The following is a 20662-nucleotide window of genomic DNA, read 5'->3' as shown; positions in this document are numbered from 1 at the left end:
TTTGTATCTAATCCATAATTTACAAAAAGTAGACTAATTGAGTGAGCCATGTTTACTTTCTTCTTGTGGCCTCCCCAATCACAAACCAATGTCAGCCACAGAGCAGATGATCAGTGAGTGTTGACTGTAGGAATACATTGTGACATTATTATAAAGAACGGTTTCTGGCAGCAGCATCTGACAAATCCATGAAATGAAATCTCAGAGGCCCTGAGATTTTACTTTCTGCTCACTGAGATACAGAAGGACTTCCCTCCACCCATTGTCAGTCCTTAAGTAAACCTCAATATTTATCAGAGTATCGAATCCATCAGAGCTAATACAAGTAATTATCAGGACTGACACTAAATCCTCTAGGGATGAGCTTAGCCAGGATTCGGTACCTGGAAGTTGGATGAGAGTCAACCAAGTGTGACAATAGAGGTGTGGAGAATATTGGGTGTGTACTCTCGTCCAGTTCTATCACTGATGTGGTGAATGTTGGGGGACACAAGTCACAGGCCCTCCCTGCATTCTCAAATCATGAGTGCCACATTGAAGACATTGTATAATGCCAGTTTAAGGTCCCTTTGAACTCTAAAACTGCAGAATCTTAGAGTTCTGGCATTTACTCCTCAATCCCTCAAGGAGTGTCTAGCTTGGGGTCCAATATCTTCATGTACCTTGAATAACTATGGATATGTCCCATTCCAAAAATCATTAGTTTAAAACATGAGATGTGGGGGAATTTTCTTGTTTTGTTTTGTGATTTGATTTTTCTTTTTTGTTATGTGATTGACCATGTGTTTTATACATAACAAGGTTGTGATACCATCAGAAAATTGAACACACCTACATGGCTTAGCCATTGTTGAGTTTACAAAGAAGACCTTGCAAAATACTATGCAAGAGAAAAACAGCTGGCAAATGCAGCTACCCAAGATGATGGAGAAGGACACTGGGATGATCCTAGATTTCCTCAATCATATGGTCACCCTTTGTTTTTCATTTTGTCCTCGTTGATTAGGTTTCAGGGCTTGGGTTGTCGCTTACAGCAGCAGAGAGAAAACTATCTGGAATTTGCAGTCAGAGTTCTGATGCAGGATTTCAAAGAGGCTACACACTGGCTCCTACAGCAACGAGCATGTGCCACCACCAACATGCAGGTGGCACACTTGAGTTCTCTGGTGCTCTATGATTAAAAAACAAAACAAAATAAAGCATTCAAGCAAACAAACCTACTGTAAGGAGTAGTTTTTTCCCTTGCCGCAGGTCTGGTCCTACTGTGGCTCCAGCCCCAAATAACACACCGAGACTCTGTATTTGATATAATGCTGTTGGCCAGGTACTAGTTTCTTATTGGCTAGCTCTGTCTTAAGTATTAACCCATTTCTGTTAATCTAAGTATTTCCACGTGGTTTCATCTTACCAGAGAATGGGACCAGCATCTGGTCTCCCCAGTCTCTCCATGCTGACTCCTCCTTATTACTTCCTTGAATCCTCCTTGTCTTCTAGTCCCGCCTTTCTTGCTTTTCTATTGGCCAACAGTGTTTTATTCATTAACCAGTATGAGAAACATATTTACCGAATGACATCTCCCATCAACCTAGTTTAAATTTCTTGAGCATCAGGACAGAGATATTTGTCACTGTCTTGAAAACTTGATTATAAAGTAGATGTCTACATAAATATTATTCCAAACACCAGTCATTGTCTATTATCTTACCTAAGATGTATATATATTACACACAAAATATATACAGATGTGTCTATGTATCCCCAATTAAAGGACTGTCTTTGTGTATTGTGTATTATAGTTGTGAACCTTCTATTCCCATGCAAGTAAGAAAAATTAGAAAAGTCATTGTCTATCATCTTATCTAAGATACATATATACTAGTATACTATATATATATATAATATATGTCTATATGTCCCCAATTAAAAGACTGTCTTTATTTATTTGTCTATTGTGTATTGTATTTGTGAACCTTCTATTCACATACACGTCAGAAAAATTAGAAACAGACGGATCTAAATGACAGCTTGGAGGAGAGATGGGATCTTAACTCAGTCCTTGGTAGAAACAGTTTTGGGGTTGGACTGTACTGTACCCTTCCTTCCTTCCTTCCTTCCTTCCTTCCTTCCTTCCTTTCTTCCTTCCTTCCTTCCTTTATTCACATTGCCAGGACCTTATGCATGGTAGACACCGAGCTACATCCCCAGTTCTGTGTTGAACTTGCCATCTCAGAGATCTGTGAGGCCAGCCACCATTTCATAGGAATTCTGCACCATTCCCCAAGCATATAAAAAGTCCTTAGTGCCATCTTTCCTCCGTAATTTGGGGGAGTCTTGCCTCAACAAGGTAATCTCAGAGGAAGTCAGTAATTACCATCAGTGTCGTAGGCCTGTGAATTCTGGTACCACTTCCAGTATCTCTGCTCACTTGTCATTTCCAGACACACCTTGGGAACAGAGCTTGAAGAGTCAGCTGCAGTTTCCCCGTCTGCCTACACAAAGCTTACAGTGACCTGCTGTGGCTCAGATCCAATGGCTCAAGCAGATAGTGTCAAGCAGGAGACTCCAAAGAGACACTGGCCATCTCTTGACCTTAGTAATTACCACAAGTGGCTGCTGAAAATTTCCTTGCCTCACTCTGCCGTATCACAGGGAGTGACTAGAGCCAGCCCAACATCAAAGTTCTGTTCAGTGCTGTGGCTGAGAGCATCAGAACCTGAACAACAGTGATGAGAGATTAGAGACAGGTCTGTAAGCTCCCTGCAGGCTCTGGGAATTGGGAAGCATGTCACAAGACCTGGCCATTGTAGATTTCCTCTTGTCGCTGTGGGCAGATGCTCACTGCTATCATTACGTTGGACGTCAGCACATAGAGATACACGATGCAGTTGAAAAGAGTGGCTTTCCCAGGAGAGATGTGTTTGCCAGGAAAATGGAAACAAAGGAGGGGACTGGGATATTAAGTAAAACAGGAAATGGCATTGACCCAAAGTCAGAAGCCAAGTCCACTTTATCCCCTACCCTGAATTCTGAGCTCTCAATTAACAGGTTTGACTCCCAGTTTAGCCTTGTGATTTTTCACCAATTGACCAAAAAGTGCTGTAACTTGACTGCTGGAGTATCTGTCTCATTACAAGAGGCACCGAGAAAGTACTTTTTCCCCTGTTATTCTTTGCTTTTAGGACCATGTAGGTTCTTATAACATGGAGGGATCCCTTTAGGTGGTAAGCAGCCAGTGGTAAACTCAGCCAAAATGGGGCAGGCACCAAGTAGCTAGGACTGGTCCTAGGGCCAGTTTCCAGGTCAGTCAAGGAACCTCTCAATCAACAGAGAAGAGACTCTGTACAAACAGGCCACATCACAAACCACCTCCAGGGCGGACTCTGCAGAAAGGGAGAGGCCAGCGAGCATTCTGAAGGTTGAAAAGCATCCTGGCTGTAAAGAAACTTTGTCCCCTTCCATGGTTAGAGGATGGAGTGTACCTCTTAGTACCAGGACTATGGCTCCCATAGATGGTGAGCCATCACCCTGTGTCCTCAAAGTAAGTTTTTCAAGTTCTATTGAAACCACAGAACATAATGGAAAGATCAGGGGCTTAGAGGTCAGATGGCTCACTGATGACCCTGAGGACCTTTTGTACTCTCTTCCACTAGATTTTTCTTGAGTTAAATAGGCTTCATGCCAAATAAACAGGCACTGAGGATAGGTATCTACAGAAGAACCATAAACTCTCATTCTACATGGAATAGGCAAGCATGTAGATGCAGGGAGCTGGCCTACTGGGGATGAAATAGGAGATTCACACTCATCCAAAGAAAGTAGCTTATTCAGTGCCTATGCAGAACTCCTACCTACACCAGGACATTCACTTGGGCTGTGCCAGTGGGTTCCACACTTTGAAGGACAAATGAACCATCTCAGTCATGGGATGTTGTTGTGTCACCACTAGCTTATACAATCTCTCGTTTTGTATTTTGCCCAAAGCACATGTCACAATCAATTTTCGGGCATTTTTTTTTTTTTTGGGGTTAAAACAGTTACACTTCACTATGATGGAAAACTCTTGCTACGGTTTGGATATAGTTTGAATCTGTAATACAAAAACTCATGGGCTAGAGATTTAATTCCCAGTGTGGTGGTGGAACCTTTGAGAGATGGTTTCTGGTGGGAAGCTGTTAGGTCCAGAGTGCATGGCCTCAGAATGGAGATATGCTGGTCTTAAAAAATTAGTTCCCATGGAGCTCTTATAAAAATAATAAGCCTGGTCCAGGATCCCTGAGACTCCCTGTGTCATTAGGTAAGGTCTCTCCATCCATACATTCCCAACATGATGCCACCCACCTCACCAGAGATCAAATACATACGGCCACTCATCTTGGACTTCACTCTACAAAACTATGAACTAAAGAAAACTCCTTTATCTACTACTTTCCTCAGTTATTCTATAGCTACAGAAAACAGACTAACGGGTATCACTTGATCAATTCTGAGGAAGGAAAAATTTCAGAGCTTTGTTTTGGTAATTTGCTATACCGTCATGACAGTAGGATTCAAAGTTCTTGGCACATCTTATCCTGCCACCTGCATGTCAAGTCTGTGTAGCACCACCTTCTTCAAAATGACTCCTCTCTCCATCTCTTGTATGTTACCTGGTCCCATCCCTCCCAATCCTACATTTGTTGCTGTCTTGATGCCATTTCCCTCTACAATGGCTTCAGTTCAGTCTCACTGGTGTCATTAAGAGAACAGCTGCCTGAGAAGTCCCCATTGGAAATGTGAATTCTCTAGCTGTAAAGTCTAAGCTGACTTTATTCATGTATACCTTATGCTATTCACTGTGGCCGGCATGTAGTCAGATAGTCTCAGTCAACTTGGAACACTTTTTGCCCGAAGCCTTGCCTGAAGCTGGAATCTCTTCTCTGTGAGCTGCTTATTCAGGGACAGAAGATCTTAGATGTGGCTTCAGGTTGGCTTGGGAGTAGTGCCTTTGCCCTGGTTTACAGCTGAAAAGCACAAAATTTGAGGACCTCAACACCTCCCCTCAAAAATCTATCCATTAGCAGTGGCAACTTCACCAGGCTCCCAAGACCAAAGCCTTTCTCCTGGCCACCTGGGCTCCCTGACCACTAGACCACACAGTCCATGTTTAACGTGTGCTCAGCAAACCTCAAGCTCCAGGGCCAAAGAAACAGATTTTCCAAAAACAGAGCTCTCTTTGTGAACAATTCAGCAAAAATTCTCTTCCCAGCTGTGAGTTTGGATTCATGTTGCAAATGTTGGTGTTAATTAAAAACATCCACCTTCTACAGTTTCAACAAGAAGGATCAGCATGTAGAATGCAGCCCTAAGCATTCTTCCCCTAAAACACTTGGAAGTACATATTCTACTCATAGCATAGGATGGAGGGGTTGTAATAGAAATTATCATTCTCAATCCCCAGCCCCAGTGGAAGGGTTAAGGCCAAAGACATGGACATGATAAATCCAAATTGCCAAAGAGCACAGCTATCATCAGAAAGAACCAAAGCACTGTTGCCTGTCTGTATCAGTAACAGGAACTGTATCTAGCTGGACTCCAATGGCTACCTATGAAGTCATTACAATTCTTCTTTCCATGGTATTTAGTCCTTCAGACATGAAGAGATGAAGTTCAACAAACTTTGGTTCATCCACAAAGGGTGCAATAAACAATGAAGGGTAGTCACTAGGCTGCTAAGACTGTGTCCCTATATCTCTAACCTTTTATTACTCTATCTAAAAGGATTCCAAGCTGCAGGGTCTGAGGAACTAAACCCTATTTCTTCTGTGCTCCCCCACCCCCTGGTTGATTAATTTCTTCTAATTTTTCCATGATCTAGACAGGAAAGAATCAAGCCAGAGCCGCCTCATTATGAATGAATTTCTTTGTTTCTTTAATTTCACACAGTTTAAAATACAATATGAAATCAGGCTACAGTATATAAAAAACTTTCCAGCAAAATGATGTGCCAGCATCAGCTACTAAAAGAAACAAACAAAAAACTCCCCCATAAGATTTTTTTTGCATTTGTTAAAAAAAAAAAAAAAACAAAAACAAAAAAAAAACATATAGACATTCACACGCTACATCTCTAAGCTACCTCAGTTCTGATTGTTAAAAAGCACCTGCTTTCCTTTTTAAATCTTGCTTTTAAATTTTTAGCATTTAAAAAATATAAATTATATGAAAATACAAGTTGGAAAATAGTCAAACACAATATAACATCCTTTTCACCCCAATAATTCTCAGCTAAAAAAAAAATGTATTCTTTTTTTTAAAAAATTCAATAACTGAGGCAGTATTCCTGATAGAGATAATTTCATTTTAACACATATACTTCATATATGTATTCGTATACATATATTTGTGGTTCCTTGAAACGTCTTTGGAATGTACGTAAGAGTTCAACAAATTTATATAGACCCCAACAGAGAAAGCAGCATGCACAGCATGACTGGAAGAGAGAAGGTGTGATTTCACCACGAAGGTTAATGCTTTAAAACCCAGAGTGTTGGTCTCCAAAGTGAGGAAGAACGCCTCTGATCTAGAAATGCTTTCACCAACCTCCACAGCCACAAAACCAGAGCTCCATGTAGGGAGCCCGCCTACTCAGGGAGTCTGAGACAAAAGCCACACATAGATTAATGCATCTCTGTGGGAAAACAAGAGTGTCACACAGCTAGATCAGATTTGTTCATCCTTCCTCTGAAGTTAACGTGTTTTTAAAGAGCATCAATGCAACAATGCTGCTACATTTCCAGTGTATAAACCACCCACCACTCTTCCTGGGATGGTCTCTGGCCTTTGGACAAAAGGAGAAAAAAGCATCTGGCCAGATGGACAACATAGCTGTCTGACTAATAAACTATCTACATATCCTGAAAACGGTGGACCTGGGGAGAAAGGGCAGCGTGGCAAGTCAGGGGGCTGAGGAGTGCAAGTAGGCACTTTCTCACATCTCTCCCATCTGCCTTGAGGACTGCAGGTATTAGACTCACAGAAGGGGAGATCTCAGCATGAACTGAATAGGAGGAGGATTACTTGGGAAAGGGGTTGTTTAAAGCCCTGTTACAAACAGCAAGCAATGATATAGGCCCTGGCTTTACTCTTTCACCATTATAGAAATGTGGACAGACTAAGTAGAAAAATTCAGTATTATTTCAGCTACAGTTTTACACAAGTGTGCACATGCTCGCTCACACACTCACTCACACACACACACACACACATACACACACACTGCCAGTGCCCAACAAAGATCACATAATATAAAACAACATAATCCGAATTATCCCACCTAATACTCCCTGAGCAGCTCCTAAATATTTTGAGAGCTTCACTAAGGCACCTGCATCTGTAAGATCAAAATATATAGCTGGGGTGTTTTGCCTTTGCCTCCTTGTGTGGATGCTCCACTCAATCAGTATAGAACATCCATGAACAAGAGTTATGTTCTCAGTGATTCAGGGTCTGCGAGGGAATCTGGGAATCAGCCATCAAATCTCAGGAAGATGATACAAGGTAGTTACAATTTTCATTTTCTTAGAGAAATCCCAAAGGGGGCCAGCCTGGCTGGCGATGCCCACCTCAATCAATTGATTCTTTTCTCTCATGACATCCACTACCATTGTCTTAAACAGGCAAGTAGTAAGTATACAGCAGTAGCGATTCTCATGTTATCAGGCCTCTTCCTGCTTTGTTTTTACTCATTCTTTTCAGGTCTCCCCTCCCAACTGGCAGGAAGATGACTGCCTCAATTAATTCTTTGTATCTAAGCTTTGAGGGAGCCAAAAACATAATAAAATATCATGGACCACTTTATTGTCCTCACCCAGCTCCTTCCCCTTCATTTTCTCCTTTAAGTCATTCTTCTCATCTGCAGTTGACTTTCACTCACCTTCTACAAAGATAATAGGTCAAGCTCCAGGTTTTGGTGCTCTCTACCACTTCCTCTGCATACAGCCTCACCCAAGTCCTCCCCGACAAGCTCCTGTCCCTTCCCAAAGGAGGCTACTGAAACACTGTCTGAATTCACATGACCTCTGAGCCTAGCAAGTCTGTACTCTTTGATTCATGTCCTGGTGTCTGAAATTACACTTCCACTCACCTATCAGAAAGCATTACGTTCCACTCTACTGAACAATGAGGTTGGGGCGGGAGGGGGCAACTATGTGGGACGCCGGGACAATAAGACAGAGGAGAAATTGTAGAGTGTTCATTTGAGATGGCATGCATTTGGGGCTTACTTAAGACCTGAGGGGTAATGCCCATGCAAACAGCTTTTATTCTGAGTCATCTATGTTTCAGGTAGAGATTTAATCAAAAGCCAGGTTAATCTTCTTCCCTCAATTTCCTTTCCAAGACTAACAGTGTTCCTATGCTGACAACAGTCCCAAATCAGAGCTGCAAAATACATTCAGTGCAAAGACTTAAGGCCCCTTAAGTAACACTAAGCCCAAAGCCTGACAGTTCTCTAAATGACAAGTAGAGGGATGTGAAAATTTTATATAAACTGCAGGTAGAATTCACATGCACTGTTCCCTGCTCCCAAATCAGCATTCATTTCCTTCAGCTGCAGGTCAGGTGGGTTTGGGGTCTCTGATCTCAGCACACAGATATGATTTTCCGATGGGGTCTATATAAATGGTTGCCTTTCACTGTGACAGAATCCTCAACCAGCAGATAAGAACAAACTCACAATACTGCAATACTGAGACCACCTTAGAGCTTAAGACAATTTTGTAAGAAAAAAAATACTGGCACAAAATTTAATAAAATAAACTTTAACGTAAAAACAGTTTGGGACCCCCTCCATTGAAGTCCATCTTTGTTTCAAAAAAGTAGAAATGTTAATAATTCTTCTTTTTAGTAATCCCCTGAAGAAAATTTTTATCCCACCCTCCAAATTGATTGATTCTCATCAATCTCATTACTCGTGATGTGACAAGTCCTCCTGCTATTAGATCCATAACTCATGATGGGCTTTTCTCTTAATTTGTTTCTTCCTCCTCAAAGCCAAGTCCATCACGCTTCCCAGAAGACCTTTATCTCTCTTCTGAAAAGTCTGCTTAGAAAGTTCTTACTCCACCCACCCCAGAGGTCCTGACTTTCTCTTTCCAGCCTCACCAATGGCCCATGGAATACAGCTGCAGCTCCCTTAGCTCCCACCCCTGAATGTGAAAAATGAGTTCTCGAAAATAAAACATAGAATAACAATTAAAAATTGAGAGTCCAGCCAACATGGTTGTTTTTTGAAAGGTCTTAGCAGGGTTGCCCCAGTCCTTCCTGTGTCCATCACTCATCAGCATCTGGCTTCACATCCAGCATGGCATGCAGCTCCTCAGGGGTGTATCCCAGCAGGCTTTGCAGATCACAGACGAAGCGGTACACGTAGCGCTTACCCGCTGTCTTGTGGATGATATTTTTGTCATAATAGTAGCGAAGGCCACGGCTCAGTTTCTCATAATTCATCTTGGGTTTGTTTTTTCTTTTTCCCCATCTCCTGGCCACCTGAAATTAAGTTAAATTAAATTAAATAGAAGCAGGTAAAAGTCTGTAGAGTGATACCAGAGTACAGCAAATACATCCATCGTGACTCATGATGGTCAAATAAAATGCTCAGAAATTTGCGTATGTACATAGTTCTGAGTTAGTCCCTCTGAATTCCACTTTTCTTCTTAAAAATTTTTTGCATTATCCACTGTAACTGCATATGGAATGTACACTAAGAAGCCATGAAAATTCAGAGAGTATTTCAGCAAATCATGGATAATTTTAATAGGGCTATGAATCGTGTAATTACCAGGTCACCTTAAATGGCAAGTCTTTAGCCTCAGACATTTACCATTACTTTCTGGGGACCATTCAAAATAACCCCCATCAGCTACTCTAAAATATCTGATGGCTGTCCTACAGCCACCCTACAATACCGCAGAAGCTCTAAAGTTACTTTTTCCTGTCACAGCACCCTTGCTTCAGTACTCAGGGTCCCTCCATCCCCTTCCCCTCCTGCTCAGGCTCTGATAATCACTATTTTATTCTCTACTTCAATGGGGCCTGCAATTCAGTTTCCAAATGTAGGTGAGACTATCTATGTGCTGTCTCTCTGAGCTCAGCATATTCCTATTAATAGAATACTGTCCCCATTCCATACACACTACTGCAACAGATTTTCTAAGTCTAGCTTCTAAATGTTGGACTCGATTTAATTATTTAAAGTGATGAAAACACGGTGATTCTAAGCTCATATGGGATATGGTTAAAACTGCTCTATTTTGAAGGAAAAAGAAGAGGTACAGGACAGACATCCTTCTAGCCCACATTATAAGCAGGTTCCTTGATTGAAAACCCAAAACTGGACAGAAAGGGGTGTAGGGGAGGGCAGAGCTGCTACCCCTATATTCAGCAGCAAGAAGCATCCTTTCTGCACCAGGGTGTAAACACTTTGTCATGTCTTCCAGAAGAAAGATCTCCTCTCTCATATCCATTCATTTTTGGCTCGGGAATTAGGCACAGATTAAGCACTTAACAAGCACTCAGGGACAAGAGGATGAAAACTTGAATAAAGCACATCCATCTTGCAAGGCCTCTCATATCTACAGAGCCAGTGACTACAAAGAGGCTGAGTCACACAGGAGATGCCTCTATGTACAAGGGCCAACTGTGTACAAGGACTTTATACATGTATCAGTTTGTCCCAGAAAGCAAATGGACAATCTACACACTTTCTGTTCTCCTAATGATGGAGATGAAGCTTGGGCAGCCTGCATCATTCATATTGGGGCCATGCAATCAGCAAGAAGTGGCAGAGCTGAGCTTGTAATCCAGGCCTGGGGGGGGGGGGAGTCCTCACAATCCCAGGGTTTTCACTTGCCCAGCCTCAGCCTGGGGCTTGCTCATTTCTTACCTCATCTGGGTCGGAAAGCTTGAATTCCCAGCCATCTCCTGTCCAGCTGATGAAAGACTGGCAAGACTTATCAGTGAGTAACTCCAGAAGAAACTGCCACAGCTGGATCGGCCCACTGCCTGCAAGCACAAGGCACAGTGAATCATTAACAACACATACTCAAGGCTCACAGCAGCTAGTCCCACCTCACAGCAGCCCCACATCCCTCCCCACCCGTGTAGACAGGAGAAACCTGAAGCAAGCTTCAGTACAAACACTGGAGCAAGCACTCTGAGCTCAGAGAAAGTGAAGATCATTCTTCCAAAAGAAACAGAGAGAGTCACATGAGAGAATATATCACTGGCCTGTTCTGTATTAATTTCAGGGCCACTCTCTTTTAAGTGCTACACAAACTCTGGAAAGAAAATGAGTTTGTGTTCGAAGATGTTCTAAGGAGCTTCAATCTTGGCTGATTCTCTGTTTATTTGGTTTGAGAGAGGTACTCATAAGGTAGGCCTAGCTGACCTAGAACTTGTTATGCAGACCAGTCTGGCCTCAAATCCAGAGATCCACCTGCCTCTGCCTCGTTAATGCTCTGATTAAAAGTACATGCCACCATGTCTGTCGGGGAGTATTTTATGTGCCTTTAAACACTAAGCCATTAAATTTGCCTTAGAAGAAAGGGAAGTCTTTGCCAGGTCCAGGCAGCAACCAAAGCTCAGAGGCATTTTCCACAGCAGGGCTTCCAGCCCTGACCTATGATGAAAATGGATCTGTCTCTGTGCCCGTATCCTCTCACAAGGAACAGGCACTTGGCATGTTGACTTTCTCCACCAGGGCTCCACCCCTGCCACTTCCAGGCCTGGTCTAAGCGAGGAATGCATCGCCACTATGTGAGGAATTAGCTTGCCACCCAAGGGATCCGAAGAGGTCAGATGAGGACTGTCCTGTATTGATTGTCTTCACAGGGTTAGTTCTTGCTGTGTCCATTTCCACCCCCCCCACTCTGTGCGTGTGTGTGTGTGTGTGTGAGAGAGAGAGAGAGAGAGAGAGAGAGAGACTATATCTTTCCTCCTAACTACCTATACAAGAGCTTAACTGTAGTTAACTGTAGAAGGCCTAGTGTACCCTAATAGTAAAAAAAAAAAAATCTCTTATTCTAAAGGATTTAGTCTACATATTTTCCTTTTAAGTTATCTATTATGAAATGATGAAATGACAAGAAATCAATCTTATCTTATCCAATTTATGAATATAACTAGATGGATAGGTTTACCTGTCAGTACCTCTTGTTAAATGTCTATACTACACCTTGTAACATTACTATTATAGTACCTAAACTTAAACATTTTATGTGTCTTCTCCAAAGTAAACTCAGAATCAACAGGAAACAGACTTTAGAACTGTCTCTCTCAAAAAAGGAATTGTCCTTTCTGCCCTGTGAGGCTTACGTCTTACTCTGTCTTATACTCCTTAAGGTATGCTCATAGACAGTTGTCCCACATTGGCTGACAGTGGCACTCTGGCAGCCCTATTGCTTCTGAGCTACTGGTACTAGGACAAGTCAGACTCAAAATAACAGGGCAGTCTTTCTCAACACTGCAGGAGAAAGTATGTGGGGTCAGACACCACCATATGTAGCCAAGGAGCTCAGTCTCTCCATAGCACACACAAGCTACATGTGGTAAACGAAGCAGTGTTTCCTCATAACACTGAGAACTTAACTTTGGCTCTGTGAAGCCATCTTGCAAGATCCATAGCTAAGAATGAAAGCATTCATCAAATGCCTTCAAATCTGAAGAAAAGAACCCAGAGTGCTGTAAAGCGTTCTCATGCCCTATCTACCTGTTTTAGAAACCACTTAGTACACAACTCAGATTTCCTGGGAGTCAAGTTAAGTCATCAGCCCTTGGAAGCTAAACATGGCAAATGAGAGACCCCTGAGAAGTCCTTGTCAGTGACCTAGGAGCTAAGAAAGTAAACTGCTCTTGGGAAATGGCCTATAATAACCCTGAAGTCAATTAGTTTCCTGGTGATACTCAGTAATCTTATACAATCAGTTGTATCCCAGAAAAATGAATATAGAAAAGCTGACATCAGAATTCTTTAATTACTTTGTATCAACACTACAGACCTCGGATATGAGAAAACCCCTAACAAAACACCAAGGAGAGCCACAGTTCACTGTGGCCTTCCCTAGACACATTTATGTTTTACCTTCTGCTTTTGAATTCTCAGTGGTTCTATGGGATAGACGCTATTGTTAGTCTGTTGGTTTCTACCACTTTTCAGCAGGAAGAAAACATAATGCACAGGATGGTAAACCTAAGTTGGGTAAGGCCATTCATTCAGAGGATAAGCAGAATACCTAAGTCAAGATCCTTCACTACACTGTCCAAACCAAAAGCCATGACCCTAACTAACCTGACTGCCTGGTTGCAATGAACCACGTGCTAAATGGATCTGGCTGTCAGGAATCACATTCCTTGCCTCTCACAGTAGTCACAGGACTCTTGAGAAACAAGACACACCACCTACTAACTTGAGTCCTCACCCAATAAGTGACACTGCTGACCCATTTAGGCCCCCTGCACTGGCTAAGTTTTACAGTATCTGAACCTCTCTCACACTGTCTTAAAAGTGTCCATCAGAGAGAAGCTGAATATCAAGCTGAGGAAAGGGATGGAAAGATGGGAGGACCCGGGCAGGTCCTAGTCATTGACACAGTGTAGCAAGCATGTGTGCAGGTCCTAGAGAGGGAGTACAGCACAGTCCCTGCCCCCTGGAGGCTGGGATAGAAAAGGGGTCCTCAAATCACATAATCAGTACCACCACCGTAGGGGATAGTGTCAGCTAAATTTCCTACAGTGTCACCTAAATTTCAATGCCAAAGAGCTCCCTACTACAACTCATGTGCATCTGCCCACTGATGTCTGAATATGGCTGGGACAGGTAAATCCTTGACTGAGATGATTTTTTTCTTTTCTTCGCTGTGAGTTTTCCTATGTTCAGAGGGAACATAAAAATGTTAACTCTGGGCGTTGACAACCAAGTCCTAGGATCACCTACACTTGAGGTCTTTTATTCTACAGCTACCAAAAAGGAGAAGTGATGGAAACAGGGACAGCAGGTGCCTAAGGAGAGGGGCTTGAATGTGAAGAAATGTCTCTGGCTCGATTAACACAATTGAGAGAGCAGTGATAGCAGCTCAAGCCTCAATCCTGGGATTCTTGAAGAAAACACAGGTGAGCTGAGGCAACCCCCTGACAGCCCACTGGCATTTAGGTGTGCTAGCATATATCTGTGAATGATCCCAGCACTCAGGAAGCAGAATCAGAAGTGAGAGTTCAAGGCCAGCCCATCTACATAGCAAGACTCCTCTTCTACCCACCAAAAGGAGGGGGATAAGAACCTATGCTGTTGTCCCCAATGAGACAATTCCATGGTTCCTCCTAAAATTAAACTTCCCCACAGGTGTCTTTTCACTGACTTCTACAGATTTCCCTTTTGTTGGAGAGAGCCACAGAATGAGGAAGGGTACAGAAATGTGGCTTCCAGGTGACCTCATTCCTCAATGGTAGCACAAGGACCTTGTTCCTGCAGCAACACATCAGCCTCACTCACTTCACTTCTGGAGGGAAATCTGGGTTCACATGGGAGCACAAGCGAGAAGCCAGCTCTGGGACTGCAATGCTTACTGCCTTTTGCATATATCTGCCAGTCACATTCAAGTCCACACCCCAGACTCATGAAGGAGACTTGCAGTCCCTGTTACAGGTCTCCTGAGGTCATTTCTCGACTGCTTAGCAGAGACCTGTTCACACCCTCAGGCTCCAGCCTCCTTCGTTTGCCCTTGCTCCAACATGCTCCAAAATTTCAAAGCATCCTCAATTCTCCCTTCACCTTCTGCTCCCTGATCCTGGCCCCATCCATTTACCCAAAATGAGTATAGTCCCAGGGAACCTCTGCCCCCTCCCCCAGAGCAGAAACTGGTACTAAGAATAGTGCCAGCCATGGGAAAGGGGAGCTCACATGTTAAATGTGACTCACAATGGTAGGCCTGTCTGGGGCCCCAAGGCAGTCAACGGCATCCTTCACCATGCTGCCCTGCGGTGTCACACATCAGGAATCCAGTGGCATCACTGGGAAAGTATGCTGCTCCAGTGGAGCTTGGAGCCACAACAACAGAGGGGTCCCTGTTAGAAGGAGGTTCCAAGGCAGGGCATGAAGGAGCATAGCACCCCCCCACACACAGCCCAGCTCCCATCTTGCTCCCATCTCCTGAATCAACTTCATAACCCTGCTCTGTCCTCTTGTAACCACCCAAGTTAGGGGATTTCCTCTGACATCTCTTCCTTCTCAGCCTCAAGATGAGAGGAAAATTGTCACACAATGCTGGCAGTCCTAGTTCTAAAAGCATGGTCCACACTTGGAAGAAGCAGATGGAGGGGCCTGGGCAAGGGACAAAGAATGCCAAGCACACTGTCCTCCAGGGAACCCTGGAGAGGCCACAAATCACAGGCAACTTCACATAAATTCCTGTTGATTTGGGTCCTCTTTTATGTCCCTTGTCTTTATCTAGAAGTGGCAAGGCCTACCACCTATGTCAATGAGGACTGGTTATCAATGTCTCCTGCTTTTTTGTTCACTGACTCTGAAGCTAGCAATTGAAGTAAGTTAGAAATATACTTTATTAAAGTGCGTGCCAGTGTATGTGAGCATGCGTGTGTCTGGCTTGTTTGGTTGAGATTTTCAGTTTGTTTTTGGTTATTGTTCAAAGAATTGCAGACTAAACCTAGGCCCCTGCAGATTCTAGGCAAATTTTCCAAGACTGAGCTATGCTCTCAACTATGTGCTTACTTATCTATTTATATATGTATGCATGTGTTTTGAGACAGGCTCTCACTAAAGTTGCCCAGGCTAGCCTAAAATTTGTAATCTCCCTGCCTCATTCTCCTAAGTCGTCAAGTATCGCCATCACTCCTTTTGCTCTCTAGGTTTGCATCCTAACTGCCCATGGTAGTGACCTCAAAGCTGGCAGGGAGGAGTGGGGATTAAATTTCAGGTTCTTCTACCCCTTCCGCATTTCCCCTTCAACCACAGTTCATATCTATCACCTGTGCCCTGGTAAGAAGCTAACACGGAACAGCTGAGTTCATATAGATGGAGTCAACATTAAACAGCTGTTGTCCAGGCGGACTGCTCATATTTTCACTTTGGTTTCTTGTTAAACAGTGTGTGTGTGTGTGTGTGTGTGTGTGTAAGATGTTGCACACAGGTGTGCACACATATGTAGAGGACAGGAGACCACTTCATGTATCACACTCAGAGAAGTTGCCCACCTCCTTTGAGGCAGGGTCTACACTGGTCTAGAACTCATCAATTAGGATAGACTAGCTGGCCAGAGCTCCAAGGGTCCTCCTGTCTTCTCCCCAGCACTGAGATTTCAAATGTGCATTAACACACCATGATTTTTAAGTAGGTGCTAGAGATCTGGGGATCAATCAAACTCAGCTCCTCCTCCTTGGGAAGCAAGCACTTTCCTGAGCCATCTGCCCATCTCACCAGCCACTTTCACTATAGTTTCTAACACCAAGACTTAATGGTTTGCTCAAGGTTCATCCCTCTCTCATCATTGGAAAATATGCTCCCAGGAAAGTCCCTGAAGTCTAGGCCAACACCTAGCTCCCAGACTCTAGCAGTGTGTATTGTACAAAGCCTCCGGTTCTGCATCCTTGCATTTGTGGTATCTGGCATGGTACCACATTTAATGGATGGTTTTACCAAAATCATAGAAAAAGAAGGAAGGAAGGAGGGAGGGAGAGAGGGAGAGAGAGAAAGGAAGGAAGGAAGAAAGGAAGGAAGGAACAAAGGAAGGAAGGAAGGAAGGAAAGGAAAGGAAAGAAGGAAGGAAGTTAGGAAGAAAAACCATACAGGTTTGAAAGGTGCCTGAAGGCCTCTCTCTATTAAATTATATTTGGAACCAAAATATGGGTGACACCCAGTCTATGTTGCATCAACATGCTCCCAAAATAAAACAACCACACCTCTTGTCCTTAGGGGGTTCATGCTGCTCTAAGAAGCTGAAGCCCTTGAGTTCTACTCTGAAATTCAAATTGAATACCTCAGTGTGGGTAGGATTCATATTTATTTTAACCTATGAAACTCTCATGCTTGATCACCTCTGCAACGAGGTTGACTCTGTCCTGAGAGCACACATCTGCCAGGTGGCCCTAAAACAGCGAATAAGCCTGGCTTGCCCCTCCCTTCCAGCCAGGTGTCTCTGCCCACAGCTAACGGCGACAGCAAAAACAGAACACCGGAGTCCGGAAATGAGCCGTCTGCTCAGCATACCCTCCCTTTTTATACCCCAAGGAACACCTGTCTCTGAGATGGGGTGGGTGACTTCAGAATCTCATACACCCTCCTAAGTCACAGACAACTCAAGAACCTTAGTTTCCATTAAGTCATAGTGTTGAGGGGCCAATGAAATACAAATCATCCAACAGTTTCTTCTGTGTATCAGGGAAGCTGTATTAAGGCTGCAGCAGACTGAAGCTGCTTAAGGCTGTTTCAGGGTGATATTGTTCTGCGCTTTGGCACTCTAGGTCTGGAAAGAACTTTGAAAGGAAAAAAGCAAAGATGATTTGATATCCCAGTTCAATTTTATGCCTAGAGCTGCCACTACCTGTTTCTTCTTTGTTATGCTACACCTTTGTGGTGCCATAGTCCTGTCTCATCTCACCTCTAATGAGACCCAGATATGGTATGTTCTACAGCCTGAACAAAATACCTTGATTTAATTAAGTCCCTGCTGTCCTATACTCTATAAATATGTTCCTGTGAAGATGCCTAGGAACTCAAGAATAGGGAACAGAATATGAGCTCTACTAAGAGACCATCGAAGCTATATTTGATAAACACAATGATGAAAAATAATCCAGAGACCTACATACATTTATTGCTGAGATAACCAGCTTCCAACAATGGGAAAAGTTGGAAAACAGTTCTCAAATAGATTAAAACCAGATTCTGAGTGTCCAGTTCAGGTCCATCTTATGTCTGTCCCCAGCTTCCCCCACCACACACACACACACACACACACACACACACACACACACACACACACACTGCCACTCCAATAGGGGGAGTATTTCAAAACACTCTTTTTAAAAGGCATGTTATATGACAGGCAGGCAATGAAGGACTGTGAAGTGACACACACATGCACATATATTATGTCCGTGTGTGTGTGTGTGTGTGTGTGTGTGTGTGTGTGTGTGTGTGAATGTATATGTCCTACCCCTAAGGAAGCTCCCTTAGGGAGTGTGTGTATATATATATATATATATATATATATATATATATATATCCATATATATATGTGTGTGTGTGTGTATGTGTGTGTGTATGTATATACCCTACCCTAAGGAAGCCCCCATAGGGAGTTGTGTGTGTGTGTGTGTGTGTGTGTGTGTGTGTATCCTACCCCTAAGGAAGCCCCTGTAGGGAGTGTATATATATGTATGTGTGTGTATGTATATGTCCTTCCCCTAAGGAAGCCCCTGTAGGGAGTGTATATATATGTATGTGTGTGTATGTATATGTCCTTCCCCTAAGGAAGCCCCTGTAGGGAGTGTATATATATGTATGTGTGTGTATGTATATGTCCTTCCCCTAAGGAAGCCCCTGTAGGGAGTGTATATATATGTATGTGTGTGTATGTATATGTCCTTCCCCCTAAGGAAGCCCCTGTAGGGAGTGTATATATATGTATGTGTGTGTATGTATATGTCCTTCCCCTAAGGAAGCCCCTGTAGGGAGTGTATATATATGTATGTGTGTGTATGTATATGTCCTTCCCCTAAGGAAGCCCCTGTAGGGAGTGTATATATATGTATGTGTGTGTATGTATATGTCCTTCCCCTAAGGAAACCCCCGTAGGGAGTGTATATATATGTATGTGTGTGTATGTATATGTCCTTCCCCTAAGGAAGCCCCTGTAGGGAGTGTATATATATGTATGTGTGTGTATGTATATGTCCTTCCCCTAAGGAAGCCCCTGTAGGGAGTGTATATATATGTATGTGTGTGTATGTATATGTCCTTCCCCTAGGGAAGCCCCAGCAGAGAGTGACCCCTACAGATCTTTAATTTTACTTCTTCCTGGTTCAAATGAAATCTGATGCAAATCAAGACTCTCTGGGCTTTGTTTTCCTGTTCTTAAAATGGAAATAGTAATTTCTGCATGTCTTTAATTTACAGACATATAAATTAAGCCTTTATTAGATAAACATTGGGGGAGTAAGGAAGAGAATGAGAACACTAAGGAATCAACCTCAGAGCAGAGCAAACTGGGAACCACAGGAAACAACACTGGAATCACACAGAAAAGCATCAGACAGCTGAAAAGCTTTGTAAAACCAGAATTCTCAAAGAAATAACCGTCAACTCCCTAGATAAAAATTAATGATGCTTCCATGAATGAAATCAAACTTTCATATGGCAACTTTGAAAAAGCAGAAACTCCAAGTTTTTTTTAAGTCAATCACATAAGTATAATTTTTAAAATATTCTGAGAATTACCACTGAAGATTTTTTTAAAGTTGAGGATGAGAATGAAACCCTTCTTCTAATTAAACATTGGTGCACACCAGAAGAGGCAGCACAGCAAACTTCTTTGCAAGGGCAAACATTGCAAACCACTCTGGCTTGGCTTGGGGAACCCTGGGTCACAGACAGACCCTCTTTCTCCACTGTGCTTTCTCCCTAATCATTCATGCTCTGACCCAAGCCCCTGCCACCTTACCTAGTGTTCCCACAGACATGGTCCACCATCACTAACTGACAAGTGGGGCACCCTGTCTAGCCTCCAAGGCCTGGGCAAGCTGGCCAGGCCACCAAGTGCAGTGGGCAGCAACTGGCCAGGCTGTTCCGCCTGGTGCAGGTTTCGGTGAGACTGTCTGGGCTAGTCTGACTCGGGCTAGAAAAGGCAGTTAGTTACACATTTTTACTGTGTGAGGAGAGACCTTTGCTTTTGCTGAGGCTATGCACACCTGCAGGTATCCAAGTGTCCGCAAGTGAGGACAACAGTGGATGAAACAAGGCTGTTCCATGCTCTGAAAGGGGCTTCCTCCATTTAGATTAGTGGTTCTCACCCTTCCTACACACTGTTTAATACATTTAAACAGTTTGATACAGTGTCCCCCAACCACAAAATTATTCCATTGCTACTCCATAACTGTAATTTTGTTACTGTTATGACTCATTATGTAAATATCTGATATGCGACCCCTGGGGGAGGAGGGGGTCCAGAGCCCCACAGGTTGAAAACTGTTGATTTCAAAGCAGCCACCTCCATCTTCTAAGCCCACCGCTGTCAGATCGTGCGCAGCCTAACTTGCACGTGAGCTTGCACAGCCAGTTGGTGTCAGTGAGGCTCAAGTCAGGAAGTGGGTTTCTTTATAGGCTTTTCCTCCTGGTGTTTTCTAGGGAACAGACCTTTTAAGATGCTACCAGAGAGGGCTCAGGCTGGGGTCAGGGCTAGGGAGAGGACAGTGCTCTAAACCCACAGACTAGGACTAGTTTTTTCTACCTGTGTAAATATCATGAATGGAACACCTTGTTCTGGGTACCTATGAAAGCAGACAAAAGAAATATGGGTTGACTGACGGCTTAGGGCTATGAGCCCAGGCCTCCAGACCCTGAAAAGTAAGTCTGGCAATCCATCTCTGAGACTGATTTAACTTTGGAAAGAGGTTA

The 20662-nt window shown here is 43.3% G+C and overlaps 1 protein-coding gene across 1 annotated transcript in view; it reads right to left on the bottom strand.

Moving 5' to 3' along the window:
* Positions 1-6067: 6067 nt before the first annotated feature.
* Positions 6068-20662, bottom strand: part of Ets1 (ETS proto-oncogene 1, transcription factor) — a 64622-nt gene continuing 50027 nt past the window's right edge. The window contains exons 7-8 of the mRNA XM_051197035.1: positions 10922-11040; positions 6068-9525 (exon numbers count right to left, since the gene is read on the bottom strand). Coding sequence (XP_051052992.1) covers positions 9310-9525; positions 10922-11040 — 335 coding nt within the window. The 3' untranslated portion in view covers positions 6068-9309. The remainder of the gene's footprint in view (positions 9526-10921; positions 11041-20662) is intronic.

Source organism: Phodopus roborovskii, unplaced genomic scaffold (assembly GCF_943737965.1).
Source record: "Phodopus roborovskii unplaced genomic scaffold, PHOROB, whole genome shotgun sequence".
NCBI classification, from domain to species: domain Eukaryota; kingdom Metazoa; phylum Chordata; class Mammalia; order Rodentia; family Cricetidae; genus Phodopus; species Phodopus roborovskii.
Note: the sequence above shows the minus strand (reverse complement) of the source record. Positions and strands in the feature narration are given on the sequence as shown.